The sequence below is a fragment of the Leptosomus discolor genome, chromosome 1, assembly GCF_034619465.1.
Source record: "Leptosomus discolor isolate bLepDis1 chromosome 1, bLepDis1.hap2, whole genome shotgun sequence".
NCBI lineage: Eukaryota > Metazoa > Chordata > Aves > Leptosomiformes > Leptosomidae > Leptosomus > Leptosomus discolor.
This window is the reverse complement of record NC_141391.1, coordinates 73,232,256-73,253,547: the sequence shown is the minus strand read 5'-3', so window position 1 is coordinate 73,253,547 and position 21,292 is coordinate 73,232,256. Positions and strand designations below refer to the sequence as shown.

At 40.2% G+C, this 21,292-nt stretch overlaps 1 protein-coding gene across 11 annotated transcripts in view; it reads right to left on the bottom strand.

The window, feature by feature from the left end:
* INPP4A (inositol polyphosphate-4-phosphatase type I A) overlaps positions 1-21,292 on the bottom strand; it is a 49,504-nt gene that overhangs the window by 9,105 nt on the left and 19,107 nt on the right. For 6 of the 11 annotated variants that reach the window (XM_086482198.1, XM_086482199.1, XM_086482197.1 and 3 more), the window contains 10 exons: positions 20,465-20,683; positions 19,175-19,313; positions 15,498-15,530; positions 11,795-11,967; positions 10,247-10,370; positions 9,279-9,405; positions 6,857-6,997; positions 4,895-4,992; positions 739-851; positions 228-382 (listed from right to left, as the gene is read on the bottom strand). In XM_086482198.1, coding sequence (XP_086338324.1) covers positions 228-382; positions 739-851; positions 4,895-4,992; positions 6,857-6,997; positions 9,279-9,405; positions 10,247-10,370; positions 11,795-11,967; positions 15,498-15,530; positions 19,175-19,313; positions 20,465-20,683 — 1,322 coding nt within the window. Of the gene's footprint in view, positions 1-227; positions 383-738; positions 852-4,894; positions 4,993-6,856; positions 6,998-9,278; positions 9,406-10,246; positions 10,371-11,794; positions 11,968-15,497; positions 15,531-19,039; positions 19,314-20,464; positions 20,684-21,292 lie in introns of all 11 variants that reach the window. The other 5 variants (XM_086482191.1, XM_086482193.1, XM_086482192.1 and 2 more) reach the window with 2 other exon arrangements.

The following is a 21,292-nucleotide window of genomic DNA, read 5'->3' as shown; positions in this document are numbered from 1 at the left end:
CACTGCTGAAAACTAAAGGCCATCTGATGCAAATCTGGTAACAACCAGATTTAGCATATGCAACCCACTAATACATGCAAGGGAGGGATGAATTCTGGCAGTCAGTTTTGCAGTTTTCTGACTTTATTTTATACTTTTTTTCCCTTTTGACCGAAACAGAGACCACTGCTCCTCTGCAGTTTGCATGGTTCCTCATTTAGGAATAAGTGACGCAGTCAAAGTCTTACCTCCTCATACACTCCAGAGCCTGAGTGAAGACCTGTGGAGCCATTCCATGTTCATGCTGTAGGATCAAACACTGCTCTAGGGTGACCGACATGGCAGTCCTATCCTTGGCACTTTTACAGCTTGTAAATCGAACACCATTTAGTCTGCGGCATATCTAGAAATGGGATATATAAATTATCATTCCTTCCTCATGCATAACCTTCTGTCAGAGAACACACCCGTACTGCTCCTTATAGAGAGACACAAACGTTGTGTAGGACTTTGACGTCAAAAGTTGTCATCTTTGAGAGAGCAGAACTTCATTGCATGTGTTGCAGGGAAAATACTGATGTGGAAAATGTATTTTATCTCCCCATGTCTCGTTCTAGAGGAAGTTTAACCTGGCAGAGTTTCCAAACTACACGCAAGCAAATGAAGAAATTCAAACACATTGGTAATAAAAAAGGGGAAAATACATATGCATACAGAAAATCAGCTGAACTATGCAGAGATGCTTAGATTAATAAATACCTCAGCAGCTTGCCAAAGGATATCAACATTCTTATTTTTCCTTGCATGTACATTTTGTCCCAGAAATCTTAACAGTTCAGGCAGGCACGTCTGACTACGAGATCGAGGTAGACCTATAAAACAAACAAAGCCAACTCCACTTATTTACCTGTATTCAACACTTCTACAAAGAGAAGTTACTTGGAAAGAGTTCCTATATGCCTGGTGCAAACACAGTTGTGTTTTCTTGAAACTATCAAAGCTTACAAAAATCAATCCAACTCTTAACTACTTAGTACCACCACCAAAACAAATTCAAGTTTAATTAAACTCAACACATTCAGGTTATTTAACACTTCAGGGGCACAGAATCTGATAGCAATATAATAACAGAGATTGTTATCTTGCTTGTGCGTCACAGATGTACTTGCTTTCACACACTGTTCAGAACTGTATAGGAACATGTAACTGCCTGTATTATCGCCCCTCAGAGGTGAGGATATCAAGAGTGTCTCCGCAGAAACTGAAAGTATTTTATATTCTGCTCACATTTTCAATTTTAAATTTGCAAGCTGGCCATTTTTCAGTTACAAGAAATGCTCTCTCCGTCAGGACACTGCACTGCCACAATCTGTTTATTAATATTTCACTAAGTGTAAATAAATAAGTTGAAATTTTTCATATTTCAGAGTGCTTTCAGAAGTCATCTTATATGTTCAAAGCGTTACATATCATCTCTCACATATGTAGCAAGATACTCAAGGCCACCAATGACAAATACTAAGTAGGTCGTCTTTTTTTTTTTTTAAAGGGGTAACTACAGAGGACACCAACTAAAGCTGTGACTGGATAAATAAGGAGGTATGCACTGTTAAAAAATTACTATCTGACAAAAAGAACCCCACATGGGTGACACAGGAAGTTTTTTTTTGGACCACATATCTTCTTACAGCAAACAGTATGTTAGACTAACCTGATCTCCTTCTATGACAAGGCGACCCACTAAGTGGATGTCATCTACCTGAACTTTAGTAACACCCTTGACACCGTTTGCCACAGCATTCCCCTGGAGAAACTGGCTGCTCATGGCTTGGACGGGTTAACGGTCACTGGGTTAAAAACTGGCTGGGTGGCTGAGCCCAAAGAGTGGTGGCAAATGGAGTTAAATGCACTTGGCAGCTGGTCACAAGCGGTGTACCCCAGGGCTCAGTACTGGGACCAGTCTTGTTTAATATCTTTAATATCAACAATCTGGACGAGGGGATCAAGTGCTCCCTCAGTAAGTTTGCAGATGACACTAAATTGGGTGGGAGTGTTGATCTGCTCAAGGGTAGGAAGGCTCTGCAGAGGGATCTGGACAGGCTGGATCGATGGTCCAAGGCCAATCCTATGAGGTTCAACAAGGCCAAGTGCCGGGTCCTGCCTTTGGGTCACCACAACCCCACCCAGTGCCACAGGCTTGGGGGTGAGTGGCTGGAAAGCTGCCTGGCGGAAAAGGACCTGGGGGTGCTGGTCGACAGCCAGCTGAACATGAGCCAGCAGTGTGCCCAGGTGGCCAAGAAGGCCAACAGCCTCCTGGCCTGTGTCAGACATAGTGTGGCCAGCAGGAGTAGGGAGGGGATCGTGCCCCTGTACTCAGCACTGGTGAGGCCGCACCTCTAATACTGTGTGCAGTTTTGGGCCCCCCACTGCAAGAAAGACATTGAGGTGCTGGAGCGTGTCCAGAGAAGGGCAAGGAAGCTGGTGAAGGGCCTGGAGAACGGGTCTGATGAGGAGACACTAAGGGAACTGGGGTTGTTTAGCCTGGAGAAGAGGAGGCTGAGGGGAGACCTTATCGCTCTGTACAACTGCCTGAAAGGAGGTTGTAGTGAGGTGGGGGTTGGTCTCTTCTCCCAGGTAACAAGCGATAGGACAAGAGGAAACAGCCTCAAGTTGTGCCAGGGGAGGTTTAGATTGGACATTAGGAAAAATTTCTTCACTGCAAGGGCTGTCAAGCATTAGAACAGGCTGCCCAGGAAAGTAGTTGAGTCACCATCCCTGGAGGTATTTAAAAGATGCATAGATGAGGTGCTTAGTGACATGGGTTAGTGGTGAATTTGGCAGTGTTAGGTTTACGGTTGGACTCGATCATCTTAAAGGTCTTTTCCAACCTAAACAATTCTGTGATTCTATTCCGTGATTAGCAATATTGTACCTATCCTGGTCTGCTTTGCTTGAACTCAACACCTAGAAAGAAAGTAATACTTGTAAACAAAAACAGGGCACAGACCATCTCTCCAGGTATTTCTAAAGACAAGGAGAGCAAATGGAACACGGACAAGGAGCTAATGAAGCTAAGACAGTAATTCACTTTGAAATTCTGCAGTACTTAGACACAGGGACAAGGACACTGAATCAGGAATCAAATTTCCTTCTGCATGGTTCTTGAAGGGAACATTTCCTACAAGCTGCCTGCAGATACTCTGCCTCTTGTCCCTTAGAATGACTCGTTTGATTTTTCTTTTGCCTCCACTTACCACAGGATACACCACCGGCTGGTCACCATAACCACCTGTTTTACAGTTAAATGTAAAATGTTATTCTCTCTTGAAAAGGGTTCATGGAAAAGTATGTTCCACTTTGTACATCCTAAATATCACCACAGAGGTGATATTTACATACCCTCAGACCTTCCTCATGGCAAGCACAGTCCCAGGTTTGTCCATATAGTCTCAGCTTTTCACAGAGCATCTCTAACACACCTGCTGGGACACCCACAATATTCTTTTTGCACTTCTAATCAAAACTTTTGCTTAATGTTTATAAACACAAACCATTTGTCCAAGCTGGATTGCAAAACCAGGTACAATATGTCTGCATTTACCCAGGACAAACAGTGAAGCAGAAGAAAGTTTTGTCAGAGGGCACATTTCCCCCTTTGTGATACTCATTTCATGTGGCAGGGATCAATGTAAATGACAAGTAACCAGAGCAAGGGTCTCAAGGTCACGGCACCAGTGCTCTTTAAAAACAGAGGAGAATACAAAGTTAAAACACAGTTCAAAAAACACGGAAAGTGAAGAACAAATGACAGGACAGAAAACAGATTGCAAGATAAAAAAAAATGTTTCTGGAAAAAAGGCAAAAGCTGAAAGATGATTGGATAAATGTAAGAAATTTGGGGATGAGGGAAAAAAATAAGCAAGCAAAACCAAAGAGGAGAGGAAGGAGTTGAATGGGAACTATTATGGAAGACTAGACAGAGACATGAAGTAACGGGGAGAAAAGCAGAACAAAAATCACCTTAAATTCATTAACTTTTGAACTTTACACGAAATTCTGATGCTAGACTACAGTACAATAAAAAATTAAAATGTTCCAGCTAAAATTTCTGAGACTTAATTATGCAGGATTATGAATGCCTGGAAGGAGGGAAACACCTTCAGGTCTCAGGTGCAGCAAAAAAAAAAACAGGGTAACTGAAAGTACAATAATGTACTTTAAAAGACAGAATTCTCACTATCCTGTTGCAGCATTTGTATTTCTGCAATAAAATTGCAGTTGTGGGACCTATGAAATTAGCTTACAAGAGGTTTGATACTAATAACAACGAATCAATGAATTTTCACCATTTTTGTGGTTCACATGTAAATAAGATTTATGCCACTACTTCCCCAAAACCCCCAGTTTTACATAACCAGTAAAATTCAAGCTTGTAGCTATTGTCTCTCTACCACGTGCTAGGGTTCTCTGTTGCTGGCTGCAGATGCAACAAATACAGGAAAGTGCCAAAGGATAAGCAGAGGGAAAGCAATTAAGTTCCTAAAACCTGGCAGTTGTTCTCTGTTACAAGTGCAGAGAACATGACCAAAAACTGCACATAAAAGTGCTGCTGCTATAACCTGTCACTTTTATGCCTTCCCCTCAATACAATCTAACAGCCTAGCTGCATGTTTATACAGTACATAATGCCACTTAGAAAGATATGTAAATAAAAGTAAATTAACAAAGACTGACCTTTAAACCTCTTGAATCTTCTCAGTACTAATGTATTTAAACAGAGTTGCCTTATTTCTTGGAGGTTACTAATGCTTGCACATCAACAACATTTAAACCACTAACATGAAGCAAACAAATGAAAAAAACAGCCTGAATTGTGCTGTTCGAACAAATTTGCCATTAATTACCAAATACTTACAATCATCAGGCAAAACTTCCTTGAACTGCTCAAAGTACGAATTCAACCGCACTAAGCTTTCCATGTTAATTATTTCTTGCAGTGAGGTGTCTCCAAACCTTTAAAAGGTGAAGAAGGGAAAAGTTACGCCCAAGGTAAAAGGTTTCTCCTCTTCTTCAAAACAACTACACTCGGCAATATGACTACTAGGAAACTGTTTGAAGATTCATCCCATGAAGCTCCTAACCATTCAAATGCAGAGTAAAGTGTAACAGGGAGGTGTTGTAGTGAACCACCATAGTAAAAGGAAACAGATGAGTGTGAGGGCAAAAGTGGGAAGGAAAGTGAAAAAAAAAACCTTGTAGAAAACAGTTGTGAGACCCCACCTTGAATACTGCGTCCAGTTCTGGTGTCCCCACCATAGTAGGGACATAGATCTGTTGGAACAAGTTCAGAGGAGGGACACAAAGATAATCCAGGGGCTGGAGCATCTCTGCTATGAGGATAGGCTGAGGGCACTAGGATTGTTCAGCCTGGAGAAGAGAAGACTCCGGGGGGACCTTATAGCGGCCTTCCAGTGCTTAAAGGGGGCCTGCAGGAAGGCTGGTGAGGGACTTTTTACAAGAGTGTCCAGCGACAGGACAAGAGGAAATGGTTTTAAAGTGAAGGAGAGCAGAATTAAACTAGATCTTAGGAAAAGGTTCTTCAGTACAAGGGTGGTGAGACTCTGGAATAGATTGCCCAGGTTGCAGATGGCCCCTCCCTGGAGGTGTTCAAGGCCAGGTTAGATGAGGCCTTGAGCAACCTGGTCTAGTTGAGAGGTGCCCCTGCCCATGGCAGGGAGGCTCGATTAGATGATATCTAGGGTGCCTTCCAACCTAAGCCATTCTATGATTCTTTGGCTTTTGTGTTTCTCTTTCAATAGTAAATACCCATCTGGTAAATAATTCTGCCTAAATTCAAATTTTGAATAATGGATTTACTAGTTTAGTTCATAAGATAATAATAACCATAACATCAGTAGGTAGGATTGAGAACTTTGACTTCAGGTGTGTAAATGAGAAATATGGGTCTAGGAGTAATAAACCACGAATGAAATAAATACTGTCAACAATGCCGTGATTCATCTCATCTAACTATATCTATGTACATAGGTACACACAGTGTTGACACCTGTAACTACGCTAGTCACCTTGGGCTCCCTTTATAGGCAACAGAGGACAACTGTTAACTGCTAGAATGCCTTTGTTAGACTTTTTCTAGTTGTCCACCATCACACTCCACCCCGGTACCTAGGCTGCTGTCACAACATGCATGTGCCTGACTTCTCTGGAGTTCTCCATTAGAGCAGTGCTCTGTCAACGTATTCTTTACAGGATATGGCTGTAACAGAGGGAAGCTCTGGTGGCTCTTCCAAAACTGAACAGTTATCCTGGCAAATATCATTACATAATTATATTTTTCAGCTTTACAAGAACAGTGTTGCATTACAGAAGTGCTACAAGGTTATGATGAAACAAAGGTCCATCTAGCCCATTATCCTGGTTTTTGACAGTGGCCAGAAGAGGGAGTCTAGGGCAGAGTGCAAAACCAAAAGGGGAAATACACAGCAATACCCAGAATGATCTCTCAGCCTCTAGTGGTCTGTCACTCACAGAGATCTCGAGTCAAAAGCAGCACCTCCGTGTTAAGTAGCCCATGACAGATTTCCTCTTCTGTAAATTCACTTCTGAACCACATAAACCTGCACTAGACTCAAACCCATGAGGTAAGGAGCTCCACAGCTATGTGCCATATAAAGAAGGACCTCCTTTTGTTTGTTTTGCATTTGACAGCTTCGTTTAGTATTCCCTTGTTCGTGTATGAGAGAAACTGAATCACTGTTAGTAATGCAACAGTGCAACTCCAAAGAGACATACTTCCATCAGAACAGGAGATTGCTGAACTGCCATTAAGGTTGAGCTTGCATGACTGAATACATACTTCTCTGCCAGGGTTTGCTGCTCATTGATTCCCACATTGAAAAGAACAGGCTGAACCCTCAGTAACATGCCACTTTGAATCTCTCGCGGCAACAAATCAAACAAGGCGCTTGGCAAAGGGATCCTCACATTAAATCCATCACTGCAAAGAAATAAACAGCTATTAGACATAAAGATCAAAAAGCTACATTCTGAGAATATGTTATTTATGTAAAGAGGGATAACATCTAAGACATAATACGACTGTTAAAAAAAAGTATCAGCCAAAACTGAGGGTTTCAAGGAACTGCCAAAGCTTGTTCCTAATCAGAAAAGCTATTGTAGTTCAAAAACAAACCTGCAGCAACCTGTAGTGTTGATTTTATATCCCTACAGACATTTCAATCAGATCTGCCAATTTCCTGACAAAAGCTAATTTTGCTCTGCTCATTAATACTACAGCTGTTGTACAATTTGGATAGAAAAAGACAAATTTTGGCATGTCCCCATCTCATTAAGAGTAAAGTATATTTGATTTTAAAGTGATAAAGACTAGTAATGATGCACATGCACAAAAAGCTACATTTTTGGATACAGTGACATTTCTGAGCAGAGGGATAGAGGCAACGATAGTAGTGACCCAAGCATAAATTGAAGGGGGAGCTTCAATTGACTCAGACCTACAAGCCGTTCTGGCAGCACAACAGGTTACCCTGGGTGAGCTGAGCTACAGCAAAGAGCACCGTGTATGCTTCACCTCATGTCAAATGTGATGGAACACAACTTACCTTACCCCATAAATATGTTAAGTGCAGACTAAGGTATGTCATATTACCCTATGTTGGAACTGCCAAGACATAAGTTACTGTAGTTTGTGTGCTGTGTGCTAACCTATCAGCAGCAACACCTTGGTGTTACATCCAAGTCTTAACAATGCAGAACTCTCAAGTACAGCACATACTCTGAAGTATAGCAAAAGAGCTTCGAGAAGTATGTAGTAAGATAATCAAAATTGGTCTGTCCCACATTTACATTGGATGGACACACAAATCCTATGCTGTGTCTGAAAGGCAAAAAATCTATTTTCACCCCAAATGTAAAGCTTCCAATAGTTTGCACCAAATAAATACGCAGGATTCCTTTCTTCTCTTTCTCTTAGTAAAATCTAAACAGCAAAATAATAAACAACACTATGAGACCTGAAACTAACGAAGACTGGTTTTCTGCTGATTAGCGTCCCATAGCTGATGGCAAATTTCAACTAAAGATTTTCTTTGAAAGGAATTTTCTGTCAGCTGTCAGCCATTCCCACAGGTCTCAGCAATTTCCATAACATACATGATTGTACTGCAGACCTCTTTCAGCCAGGGCACTTTTCATTGCATGTGAACCTTAACAAAGCTCCTCTAAATGTTTTTATCTTTGAGAACTCTAGCTCTTTTTCAGATGTGGACACAACTTGGCAAAGCTCCAGCAGAGCTCGGTACAGCGCACTGTCATTGAATAAGCCTTATTTCCTCCAGAAATCAGATTCAAAACTAAAAGATTCTAAGGACTCTGAAATGCAGAAACATTAAAACATTGACTTTTGTGAGGCCTCTGTCCTTCCACAGCTTCATCCCCATCTGTGAACTGGCTCCCTCTGGGCAAGAACTCTATTGCAGGGGCCCATCAGCCCCATGTCAGAAACCAGTGCAAGACCAGCTGATAAGCAGGCTGAGGCATTCAAATTGAAGTGTTTGTTGTAAACACTTCCTCTCATAATAAAGCTGTAACAGGTCACTCCAACTCCACTTTACGTGATGATGTGAATGTTTGCTACTTCAGACTTCTAAAACAAAAACTGCTTTTAAGCTCAAACTTGAAAATATCTCTTTTCGGACAAGGGGCCGAACTGAGCAGCAGTCTGGTGTTTCACAAGCATCTGTAAGTTAAAGCCAGCTTGGCCCTGATAGTTTGAAAATTGATCCTAAATAGGCCTAACCTCAGCAGCAGCCCATCAACATGCTCCATGTCCAGTTGTGCTAATGGTGGCCCATTAGCCAGAGGCACACCAGTAAAGCACTGACCAACTGATCAACAACAGTGAATTTCAGACACCGAGATCAGACTCAAAAGTCAGTCTAAAATTTAAAAACAGCACAAGTGCTTAAGGAAAGATTGAAAACTTCTGGCTTATGACTGTGGAAGGCTAGGTCAAGATGGTATTTATTCATAAAACAATACTGCCATGGTTTGAGTCTTGCCAGATATTCCTTTTCAGCTTGTAAAATGAAACATCAGTAAACATAAGTAAGTCCACTTCAAAACATTTCTTCGAAGTTCTGAGGAGAAAACCAGCACAGTACAAAAGCGCAGAATTCATTTCAAGTGCAGTATCACTGCTTCTCCCACCTGCAGTCCCACCCCACTTCCTGCTCCCCCCACTCCCCATCTTTTGTTACCGATTTCCAGTGATGACCGGCAGCATGTCAGTAGATGTATTTGATGTGGCCTGAGTTACTTTAAAGGTTACATTCCTCAAGTCCATGATTCCCAAACTCATGTCCTCCAGCATTGCCAGCTCCTCACCTAAATCAAGGGGGAAAATGAATCATGATCATTACTTACGTACATTACATACAATTTATCAATTTCATGACAACTGTATGTCATTGCTCTCACAAATAAGTTCTATGGACAAAGAGGGTCTGGAGCTCAGGCCTTCACCTTGACCTACAGACTGCAGGCAACGTCATGATTGACTTTATGAGTTTAGCAAGCTTAGCAAACACCAATTGTCCAGCACAGTCCAGACTACTGTTCTTCAAGCAGATTATATGCTGATTTTCCAATTAAGACAATGCTAGTAAGTACTTCTCAGCATTGTCACAGCCATGATAGCCTTTGTGTTGGAAAAGTGTTGGAAAAGTTACAACGAACTCTGGATTTGTTCAGTGATGCACTCCCTAACTGGCATCCAGACAGCTGTTCAGACAGCAGAGAAACACTTTCTAGTGAAGCACTTTCCCTTTTTGTATTCTCTCTTTGTACTGTAGGATCACAGGTCAAGAAAATTTAAGAAGCGTATTTTGGGCACAGTTTCTCCCAGCTTACCAGGATTTCAATCCATTTCTTTTCTGAAAAAAATATCAATATGATACTTTTTTAAAAAAAGAAACAAAACTTTGATGTTGTATTCTAAGGCAAGTACACTTTATCTTTTAGAAGTAATTCAATTAGATGCAAAGATATTCAGAGTTGTTAGCTATTTAAGCACTCTAGATATAATCTGGATTTGCATTTCAGTTTTCAAAATCATTTTGTAGCAGAGCTGCAGATTGTCCCGAGCACTCATGTTCTGCTGCAGCCAGTTCAAAACAGAATTTGCTGACTCAACAGCTAATACCACCCACTTGCCCTGTGCTTTTACCGTAAGTGCTCAGCAGGCTTTCAAACTGCGCTAGCAAGCCAATGGTGTAGAGTTGTCTTAGAAATCCATCATCATGCAGGCAGTTCCTCAGCTTGATAATGAAACCACAAATGAGGGCTGTCAGCTGTGGGAGCGAAAACGGACAAGAGTGAAATGATTCAAGACAAAAAAGGCTCTTCAGCCCCAAATGGAAACAACGTCACATATAAGAGGTGCCATAAAATCTGTCAGACTGATGCTCTTTCCCCTCAAACGCCACTCTTCTTCTTCTTTGCAGCTGAAGAGAGACAAACAACCAAGAAAACCCCAAAGCATTCATAAAATCAGATTAGGGCACACTGCCTTCATCTCGCAAGCTCTCCCAAAACAGGACTGCTGTTGATCTCACATCTGTTTGTTTTCTGGACACAATCACTCGTATTAGGATCTACAAGTTACAAACTACAAAAGAGTCTCTGTGGAGAATTGTTTTAGTTACAGATGGAAAAGCAACACAGCTAGTTCCAGGCCATGAATTTTGATAGTATGAAGAAATTTTTTTTTTTTTTTAAATGACATTTTAAGAAAGCTGAAAAATGCAATACCTGTTTGCATTAAGCAAAGATTCAAACTCTAGTATTATGAGATATTCAGGACAAGGTCCTGAAGACCTAGTACTAAGGTCTAAGATTAGTACTAGCGTTAATTCAGTCTTTCAACAAAGAAATTTCCCAGGTGATTGCTGTATGCTCTGTACACAGGTGTATGACTGTTACAGAATTAAACAAAAGGCAATAAAGTTCCGTTTATGATAGGTAAACATATTCAAAGCATTGAGTTAAAAAATTATCTGCAATATGAAGTGGGTTTTGTATGGAAAAATTCCCTTAATTTATCTCTGTGAGAAATTACATTTTGGGACAAAGCCCTACCAAACAGTGTCCAAGAGATAAGCTGTTTGAAATAAATGAACGAGATATTGATTTCACAGGAAAGTAGACACATACAGAAGTGTAGCAGGCAGGAGAAATGCGGAAGGTTTTTTAGTGCAGACACCTGCTAGTCAGTGGCTGACACAAGAGACCCCAGCAGGCCCACAAACAGAATTTCTAGGGGAAAAAAACAACCCAGCACTCATTACTCTCCCTGCAGCTGGATTTCTTCAGTACCACAGGTCCTGTGTGTTTTCTCGATGCAGAAAACAACAAAAGGTAACCGAGGGAATACACTCTCTGCTCATGGGCTTTTTTCCCCCCCTCTCTTTCACATCTTACTTCTGGCTTTAGTTATGTGGCATTGGAAGGCAAAAGTTGTTTCTGTAGACAGCAGTACATTTTCACTAGTTCTGGAATATTTTTTTTTAAATAGTGAATGAATATCCAAGGGGACACTCAAGTTACATATTGTCAAATGCATGTAAGTGACCAGTAAGGACAGGGTAGCACAGATCACAGTGTTAAATCCGAAAGCAGAACAGATCTGAAAAATTCTGAAAACAGCAATCTTTATTTCCTATAAACCCCACCACACGTCAAAGTGCAATCAAACCATGCATATTTGCTTGCTTACAGTTTGGCAGAAGACAACATCCCTGCGATACTGAAGGCTCAGGCAGAGCCCTATTGTTGGGGCACTGTCCTGCATTAATAAAAAGACCATGGCTTTCTTTGCCTTGTCACTCATCATGGCTACGCAGTCTGTCAGTGTTGTCAGCAAGGGATAAAGAGCTTCGCTCCATTCGCCTGGTTGAAAGAAAAAAAATTAGTAGCACTGTAAGTACTTTATTTGAAACAAACAAACATGCATCAAGAAGAAACTTCTTGCTGCAAGTTAAAGCTGTTGATAATTCACATTTAGGGATTGTTTTATTTTGGCTGGCTGGTTGCTTCCTGCTTGTTATTAATTAAGTAATCTTACAGAGTGGTTATTGCATGAGGAAAATATGGAGAATTTTACTCTGTAAGGCTGTTATGACTTTCCCAACCATGTAACAACAGCTCCCAGATTTGTGCCCACAAAACAGGCTATACAATAGCTGATTTGGAAAGTATAACAGAAATACGAAGATCTATATACACAAGTGCACGTCACTGCGCGTGCCCGTTCAAACACACCCTTTCACAGTGCATACATGGACAGACAGTGGGGAGTCCATTGTATAACAGAAATAGTGAACGTATGCTTAGCCATTTCTGTCAATGAGATTTCTCCCAAGTATCTTGTCTTTTAACCTTTTTGTGGACTCCTAGGTGTATCACTCAATTGCCTCACCATCTTATTGATGCTTGCTGCACCTCAGTGAGGTAAGACGATGTTTATCTCCCATTTGCAGCACAGGAATAGTAAAGCAGAGAGGTGAAAAATTCATGCGGGTACTCTAAGTGTCCTCTGTCTGCTGAGTGGCTTTGAAGGCTTAGAGCTAGCTAGCAAGAAACACCAAGTGTAGTGATTTAGATGAGAGTTAGTCAGATGCTTGGAAGTAGTTGGCAGCTTGACTTCTGCTGAAATACACGAGATATGTCGCAGAGGGACTCTGTTCAAGGTCCAATTTTAGTACCCCAAACGTTGTGCCTTCCTTCTCCCTAAGAGATTGCTCTGCATTAAAATGCCCCACAAGCTCAGTTTCTTTTCTTTCCTTCTTTCATCTTTTGTCTTAATCAACCACCACATTTAAAAAGCCATTTCTGTGACTGTACGAAAAATTATTCAGATGCTGTACCAAAATCCATTCTCTCTGCAATACAGAAAGAAAACAGAACAGTGCTTCGGTTTTGTCCTCCTTAGTGTAAGGGTGAAACAGAAGAACACTTCTCTTTTTAAAGGGAAGGACTATGTGTTTTATTTTTAAAAAGCACTGGAGCTCACAAATAGAACCCACAACCCCCAGCCCGGCTGGCTACAAGAACAAGGTGATCAGAACCCGCATGAATGGAGCACTTCAAGCCCCCTGAAAGGAAGTTGTTTGGGATTTTGACTCAAAAGGCAGGACGAAGAGCTAGTAATAATCAAGATTTCTTTGATAACCAGCCAAAGAGGGGAACTTTGAAAGTCTGCTAACAGAAACATCACTGACAAGATTAACAGAACTATCCTTTTTGCTTTGTTCTATGCGGTAGATAAAGAACCTAATAAACTACACAAAGGGGAAGTTGTTTGGCTCTGTTCCATTGCCATAAAAAAAAGCAGGAAATGTCAAAAGAACAGGGAAGGAATTACAGCTTGCCTTTTATATCTGTTAAGTGTTTTCTCTCAAAATAAATCAGATGCCATAACATGGCCCCATGACTACTTAAAAAGTAAAACACAGATGATACTAACAGTGTTTCTCTTACTGCACTTAAGAGCTTTTCTATAAACAAATGAGACTGACAAAAAGAACTGGAATGATCTTCCAGCACGTCGTCATCATCATCTCATTGCCTGGATATACATACATGTATATAGTTATTAACTCAGGGGAGATTTAAAATTGTAGTGTGTCTGGCAGCACTTCATTTGAAAGATATGTTTATCTGTGGTAATCACAAAGTACACTGGTGGTATACCAGCCTGCCTGAAGATAAAGCAATTGTCAGATGGGTTTTTTCTCCCAACACTCATGTGCAATGCAGTGGCTTATCCAGGTTAATAAGCAAAAATCCTCTGTGCTGGGTATTCGCCTCATTTAAATTTTGGCCATGAAAAAACAAACCCTTGTCAGTCTGTAAAATTCTAGATGCTTTTTGCTACCTGCTTCACAGAGATGTCACCTGTGTTCTTTTAATTTTTTAGTCAATGGTAGTTGCTATTAACAATAAACAGGAATAAAAGGAATTGCACTCCCAGGCTCAAATCAGGTTGGAACATTTCACAGGCAGCATTTAAATACATGTGAAAGGACTCTTAAGTGTTCAGCTTTCACCTGGGTTTTCATAGAATCATAGATTCTATCTTAATTTTTACCTTTCATTTCTTTCCTGTCCTTCTGTCTTCCCCTCATTAATTTTCCTAACAGAACTTCATTAATGAATTAGTCTTTACATATTAATTTAGTCTTTACATATTAAAACCCCCTAGCATCCATAAATCAAAGTACTGGGCACCTGTGGTTGCCCTTGGTTTAGGTCAGCGTTGCAAGGACTCATGATCCCTAAAAAAGAGATTTATTAAAAAAGTGGCAGTTGCTTAGCCCTGATTCAGTAAAGTATGATCAGCAATCCACCTAACCACACAGTCACGTCACATTTGGCTTCAGAGGGAAGCAAGCACTAAGTGCTTCACTACACTGCAGCTTCAGCCAATTACGATGCAGTTTTGGGTACCCAGTTGGGGTGACCTGTCTGCTTTTAATTACTCCCATCTTAAAACCAAATAAATAGCGTTCATTTATGCACCACATTTATATGTTGAAAAAACTAAAGGGATGTTCCAATAATTAAAAACTTGTGGAGTCTTTTATTGATTAAAAACATTTTCTCAGTGATAGAAGGCACTAGGGTGGATAGCTGAGAAGAACATTAATATACTTCATAAAGATGAAAATCGTACCTGCACCGGGGCTTTATTTCCCATTGGTTTCACTAAACCCAGAAGTCCATGTTGTAACAGTTCAACGACTGAACCTTCACCGAACTCAGATTAAACTACTCTCAAAAGGGAGAAATTACAGCCATCTAGTTGGGAGACAGTGGTATTACAGAGGCATGTTATTCAGACCCTGTAAATGCAACACAAGTGTGCAGAAGTACAAGGACAGAGGAAAGAAGGCTAACAGCGGGATGGAAGTCTCCTAAACTCTGTATTCTGAAACACTAGGTTTGCATTGCCCAACACTGCTCAGTGTGTACCCAGAACAGCGACTTTCCATCAGCCTTGTTGACTGCTCCATGTTCTGCTCGAGTTCTCATTCAGAAAGGCCAGCTCAACAGCACATATGAAAAGGCATGTCTGAAATGTCTGAAATATCAGACTCCCACAGACTTCAATGACATTTGGAACAAGGCCTCAAATCATTGTTCCCTACAACAGTTTGCTACAACACAGCAACTGGAGAAACCAAAGAGACCATGAACAAGTGCTCTCCCATACCTGAACATGAGAAGTTACCAGATACCCCCTTGCACTTATTATTTAGGAAATAATAACTTCTCAATGTGCTTAGGTAACTCACGTGATATTGCAGAGCATTACCATTTCAAAACAATCAATCTTAACAGCAAGGCACTTGTTCAGTTGTCAATTATGAACAAACCCCTGCAATTTTCAGAAAAGCAGAAGCCATGAATGCACATACCTGGGCCAGATTCTTCCGGAGCAGGGCTGCAATCTGCACAGAAATGGAGGGGCAACATGCATGATTAAGGAGCAGCAACACAGTCTAAACACAAGCAACTCAAATGCTCAATGCCAGGGTTCTCAAACACTTTCACTGAGTGAAGAGGAGCTCAGCAGAAATACTCCTTTGCCTGTGGGCACCGAGGGCATGGGTCGTCTCCTCCACTCCACTGTTTCTGATCAGAGGAATACCTAGATGGGGACTTAGAGGAAAGCCAGTACCTGCTAGCTCAGGGGCTCTCTGTGGATTACCAGCAAGTGCATCGTCAGTCCCCAGAAATCCACAGGGCACAATTTGAGAACCACTGGTTTAGTGCAATTCTAGAATAAGCTGGCAGTAAGGCTGCTAAACAGAATAGCAAAAGACTAGCAGTAAGTTCAATGCACTTAACAGAAAATGACATTAAGGCACCTACAACGCAAGAATAATAAAGAAATGGTACTTTGCTGTCTTAAGACAAATTTCTGTTACACAATTTCTGAGATAGTTAACACAAGCATTAGATTGTCTACTAAGGGCTGAAACCTGACCAGTGAAGCCTGTGAATTTTCCACTCACTTCAGTGGGAGGAACAAGCTGTCAGATGAAAGTACACGACAGTGCAACGCAAACAGTAAAAAAAATAATATACACTCTGTTACAGCAAGTCTTGCATTAATGAAAAGTAGTTAGTTAAGCTAACGGGATTTAAACTTCTGTTGTTTATATCTAGATTCACTAGTCAATGAATTACAAATCTGAAAATAACCACAGAAAATACCAAATTCAATTGTATGCATTAGGATAATCAGCTGAGCTAGACAATCCGAGATAAACACCTCTCAGTAAACTAAAACTCATCATGTTCATTAAAGATGCTATATGCCCCCATGCAATTTTAGTAATGAATACCTAAACCTGTAACAAAAATAAATTTTAAAAGAATTTCTTAAGTGTCCCTTCTACTAGTTCAGCGAGTATTTTCTTTCACAAACATTCATTTCTAGACAGACCCTCTAAAGTCCTTCAATAATATTCTACTGTCTGTCTCTTACCAATTCCAGAACTATCTTAGTTTGCTGGCTTTTACATTGCTTTCAAAAAAATTTCTGGCCGCTCTCTGCTTAGTGTCTTTTATTCAAAACTCAGAATTACTAACAGAAAAAGTGTTAGTTCTTTGAATATGTGACAAGGAAAAACTTTTAAAATGTTGTGATTCTGTACTTAGAGAAAGGATTTTCTTTGTCCCTCAGTTATTCCCATGATCAGCTGTGAAAAGTGACAGCGAATTCAAAGAACCATAGAGTGCTTTGGGTTGGAAGGGACCTTTAAAGGCCATCTAGTCCAACCTCCCTGCAGCGAGCAGGGACATCTTTAGCTAGAGCAGGTTGCTCAGAGCCCCGTCCAACCTGGCCTTGAATGTTGCCAGGGATGGAGCTTTGATCACTTCTCTGGGCAGCTTGTGCCAGTGTTTCATCACTCTCAGTGTAAAAACTTTCTTCCTTTTATCTAGTCTAAATCTGCCCTCTTTTAGTTTAAAACCATTTAACAGACCAGGTTTGGTGTCGAGTCAAGGAAAGTAACTCAATGGGAAAATTCCCATGGATTTCAGTAAGATCAGGTTTTTTTCATAGTATTGAACCTGTTCCTCTGTCAAAAATACTGACCGTTAACTAGGAACTACATCTGATGAGAATGTGACCAAGTACTCAGCTTGCCTTGGCTTGCAATAACCTTCCCGAGTGCTATTCAAATTGCTCATTAAGACCTGCAAACAATGTTTGCACCAGGTACCTCAGAAACAGGATTCCCTCTCCAGAATTTTTTAAGTTAAATTCACCCAACATTGGTTGACAGTCAGACTTTAGGTCTAGTCCTTACACTTAGGCAGTACTGGGAAACAGCAGCAAGCCCCTTAGCTTTAAAGCTTGCTACGCTTCTTGATTTAACATTTCTGTCCCAGGTTCTGTGGATTAAATAGAAAGATTTTTTCCTACTTTGGAGGAACAGCAGGGAAAGGTTACAGAAACTCTTGGCACAAACAAAACTTTTGGTCAGTAAGTGCAGCTAATTCCACTTTTATATGGCTAAGTGTCAAGATGCAGAATAGATTTAAAGGATGAAGTGAAAATGAAGGAAAACTATTGTTTTAAGATGCTTTCATCATCAAATTGTCTTGGGAAAAGCTTCTGATATCGCCCACCACAGATTTTTCCTATTCTTTTTAAGATTAAAAATCCCCAACTTTTAAACATTGTTATGAAGGTGCATTGAAGTTTACTGATAAAACTTTCATGTAAATACATATAAAACTTCATGTAAACTAGCTAGCAAATCAAAACATTTAAAGGTATCAAACTGGTAAAAGGATTTATAGAGAACACATTCTGAAATAAGAACCAACTCTCCTACTCCTTTATAATACACAAAACTGTCAGTCTAATCTAGAAAAACATGGTCATTTAGTATACTAAGCAAATCACATGTAACGTACAAAGCCACACAAAAATATATTAACATTTATTTTAACTTCCTTCTTGCTTGCTTTTTCTTAAGGTACTGCCTTCTGCTGCAACATTAACAATGGGATGGACATGAAGTCACAGACACACATAAGGGACAAAGGGCCAGCAAACAATAAGACAGAACAGGAAAAAGAATGAAAACACAAATCAATCTTTCTAGAGCTTAGCTTGGCACACCTGCTCTATTAAGTGGCCAAATCATAGTGACCACATGTAAAGACTGCGAGAATAAGTCAAATAAGTACATATGTAAATGCAATAATTCTGAAATTTAATGCACAGCTGCAAACTTCCACTCTAAACTGATAAGGATATCTTTCATTCACATGCTCGTGACATTATGCTGGATTCAATCCAGTAACCACTTCACCTCAAATTTTGATAGGATTATTCCACTGAGAGCTTGCACTGCCAATTCCTACCTTACAGCTACAAGACGTCTAACTAATTGAGAGCCTCAGCACCACAGCTTTTGACAATTTGGGTTAAAATTTGCTTTACATGCCAGTAGGTTCACCCAAGTTCAGCTCAGTCTAATGGGACTGCTCTGCTCCCCTCCTACGCTTTGGCAACCCAGGTGGGACTGTTCAGGCTGCAGTAGTGCCTGCACTTCTCTCATGTTTTATTTATCTTTTAGAGAGGTTCACCATAATAAGCTTTGATTGCTGCAAAGAAGCTGAAGCCAACAGGAAAGCCAGAGGTAGTGTTTGACATACACTAACCCAAACACCCATTTTACCAGCTTAAAACGCTCAGCGTGAAAACCAAATGCCACTGTCATCGATGGATTTGGCAATGATTTCAGGGGGATCAGGATTTCAAAGTAAGTAATGGGCTTAGCAGCTCTCAGTACACCACCAGCCCCTTCTGCCTGACACCAGTGCTTAACACCACCGCTAAACGAAAAACACATGGAAGGATGTAACGGAGGCTTAGGAACGATGCCAGCGCACAGCGAGAGAGCAGCAAGTGAGAAGCGGTGTCTGGCATACGCACTTGTCTTTCTGAGAGAATGGCATGCACAGGATGGTGTGGATGAAGGTGGTGGTGAGGATGATGAAAGTGGTGAGGATGATGAGGTCTCATTTAAATCTTCTGGATTTATCCAGTAGGCACGAGTGTCCCGATTACCTTTCTTACTAGTACAGCTGATGTCGCACTGGAAAACATCTTCACAGCTGTCACTTTGCAAGCGCTCCTTCTGGAGAAGTTTGTCCACTCTCTGTATGATACACTCCAGACTTTTGTCAACGTTCAACCAAACTTTCTCCTTAAAAGAAAACAATTCTTTCTCAATTTAAAAAGAAAAAAGACATTGGGTAACAAATCCCTTAGCAATATACCTCCTCCTGTGATTCTTGGCACAATTCCTCTGCAAAGTTTCCTCTGGGGTATCGTGTTTACATTTGTGCACACACAAATTCTGGATATATAAATAACGTATAGCAGCATGTCAACAATATGTAGTGACACGACTTGTGTGGTAAGTTGCAAAGCTATTTTCCAAGTAAATTTGCTGAACAATTTTAAGTGCCTCTTCCTGCGCTACTATTCCAATTTCCAGTTGGCACTATTGTTTATTCTTGAAACTCATGTTTGACATAATAATTGTACCCAGTCACACATCTTTTTTCCTATATAACTCAGTGAACAACAGATAAAATTACTGTATTGTATTACTATCTAAATAACTGAATTGGCTTTATTCGTATCTCATCACTGTGAGTTTGACTGTAAGTCAAAGCATGCCAAAACAATTAAAACTAGCTAGAATCCATTTCCAAAATGAACTGGATCTCATTTTGAAATGGATATTACACAGTATTAATAATTGTTTTAATTAATCTCAACTATTTTTGAGATTTAATTAACTTCTGTTTGTATTACAAAATGACAGAATTTACACAGCCCAATTCTAATTTCAACTGGCAATGTGGTAAGGAAAACCATTTAAATACTTTGCAAACAGTTTAAAAATGCTGTTCATAATCAAAAGAGAGATGGACTGAAAATTCTAAATATTTAGATGAGAAGAAAAAACAGGACAGCTGAATTGTATAGCTAACACACGCAAAATAGGCTTTATTTTGGAGAAGTGCAAAAGCCCTTTGTAGTACTGTCAGTTTTTTCCTTTAAAAGTAATTTACTTTCCTTTGGAACCAACTTCAGAAAAGCCATGCACCTGCTGTAACGATTTCCACTGCTTAGGAGATGCAGAAATATTTATTAAGGCCTGTTTGTATCCCCATACCAAGGAGTAACTGAGCATAGGATAGAGGCAACATCCTTGCTAGTTGACCAATACATCCAAAATACACATCCTATGCATATCTGGTGAGCAGGTACAGAGCTTAAACAGAAGAACACAGCAACAAAAACTAAAAAGAAGAAAATATTTATCACTCCACTGAGCAGACATACCCATTCCTCTTCATGCCAATCCACCTGCAGAGAAGATCGGCTATTTCTTCCAGTCCATCTGGCCACCAGTGTATCTTGATCATTCCTCAGCATCACTTGCTCCCCTTCTCCAGAGGTTGGAGATGCTTTTGAAGCTATATAGTCTGGCCTTGCAGCATTTAGTCCATGTATTGAATTTGCCAACAGCTTGCAGTCACAGACTGTGACAAGTTGCCGAGTCTAAAAAGCAATAAACCCCCCACATTTTAACAACTTCTCATTATTCCAGACACAATTTATACTATATTCTTTCATAGAAAGAAAAAAGAAGAACTAGTATTCTGTAAAAGAAACTAACCATTGTTTAGGAGTCTCTAACGTGCCTTTAAAATAATTTTACAGAACGGCCTTAAAAAGCAATACAGGATACCAAAACACAAATGGTACATTTCCAAAGTCTGTATTACTACATTAGCCTTGCAACTGTTGAAAATTTCACTAATAAATGTGCAATTCACCTTTATTTGCACTCTCCATTTGATGAAAGCTTAGAACGGTGTGCAGACATTTTTATATCCTACAAAACAGTTGCCACACCAGAGAGACCACACTTAACCTCTGCCATCCTGTCTGAAATTATAACAAGACTTAAGAGGAGGGCTGAAGATGTAAGCCACTAATCAATGCAACTTGTTCCCTGTCTTATTTAGTGGTGCTGTTTTAAAGGATTTCTACGAGTTATGTGAACATAAGAAGTATGTCTTGCATGTCTATTAAAAAAAAAATAAAGAAAACAAAACCCAAGCCCTTACTACATTACATATACACGTTGCCCAGCTGTAGAAAACC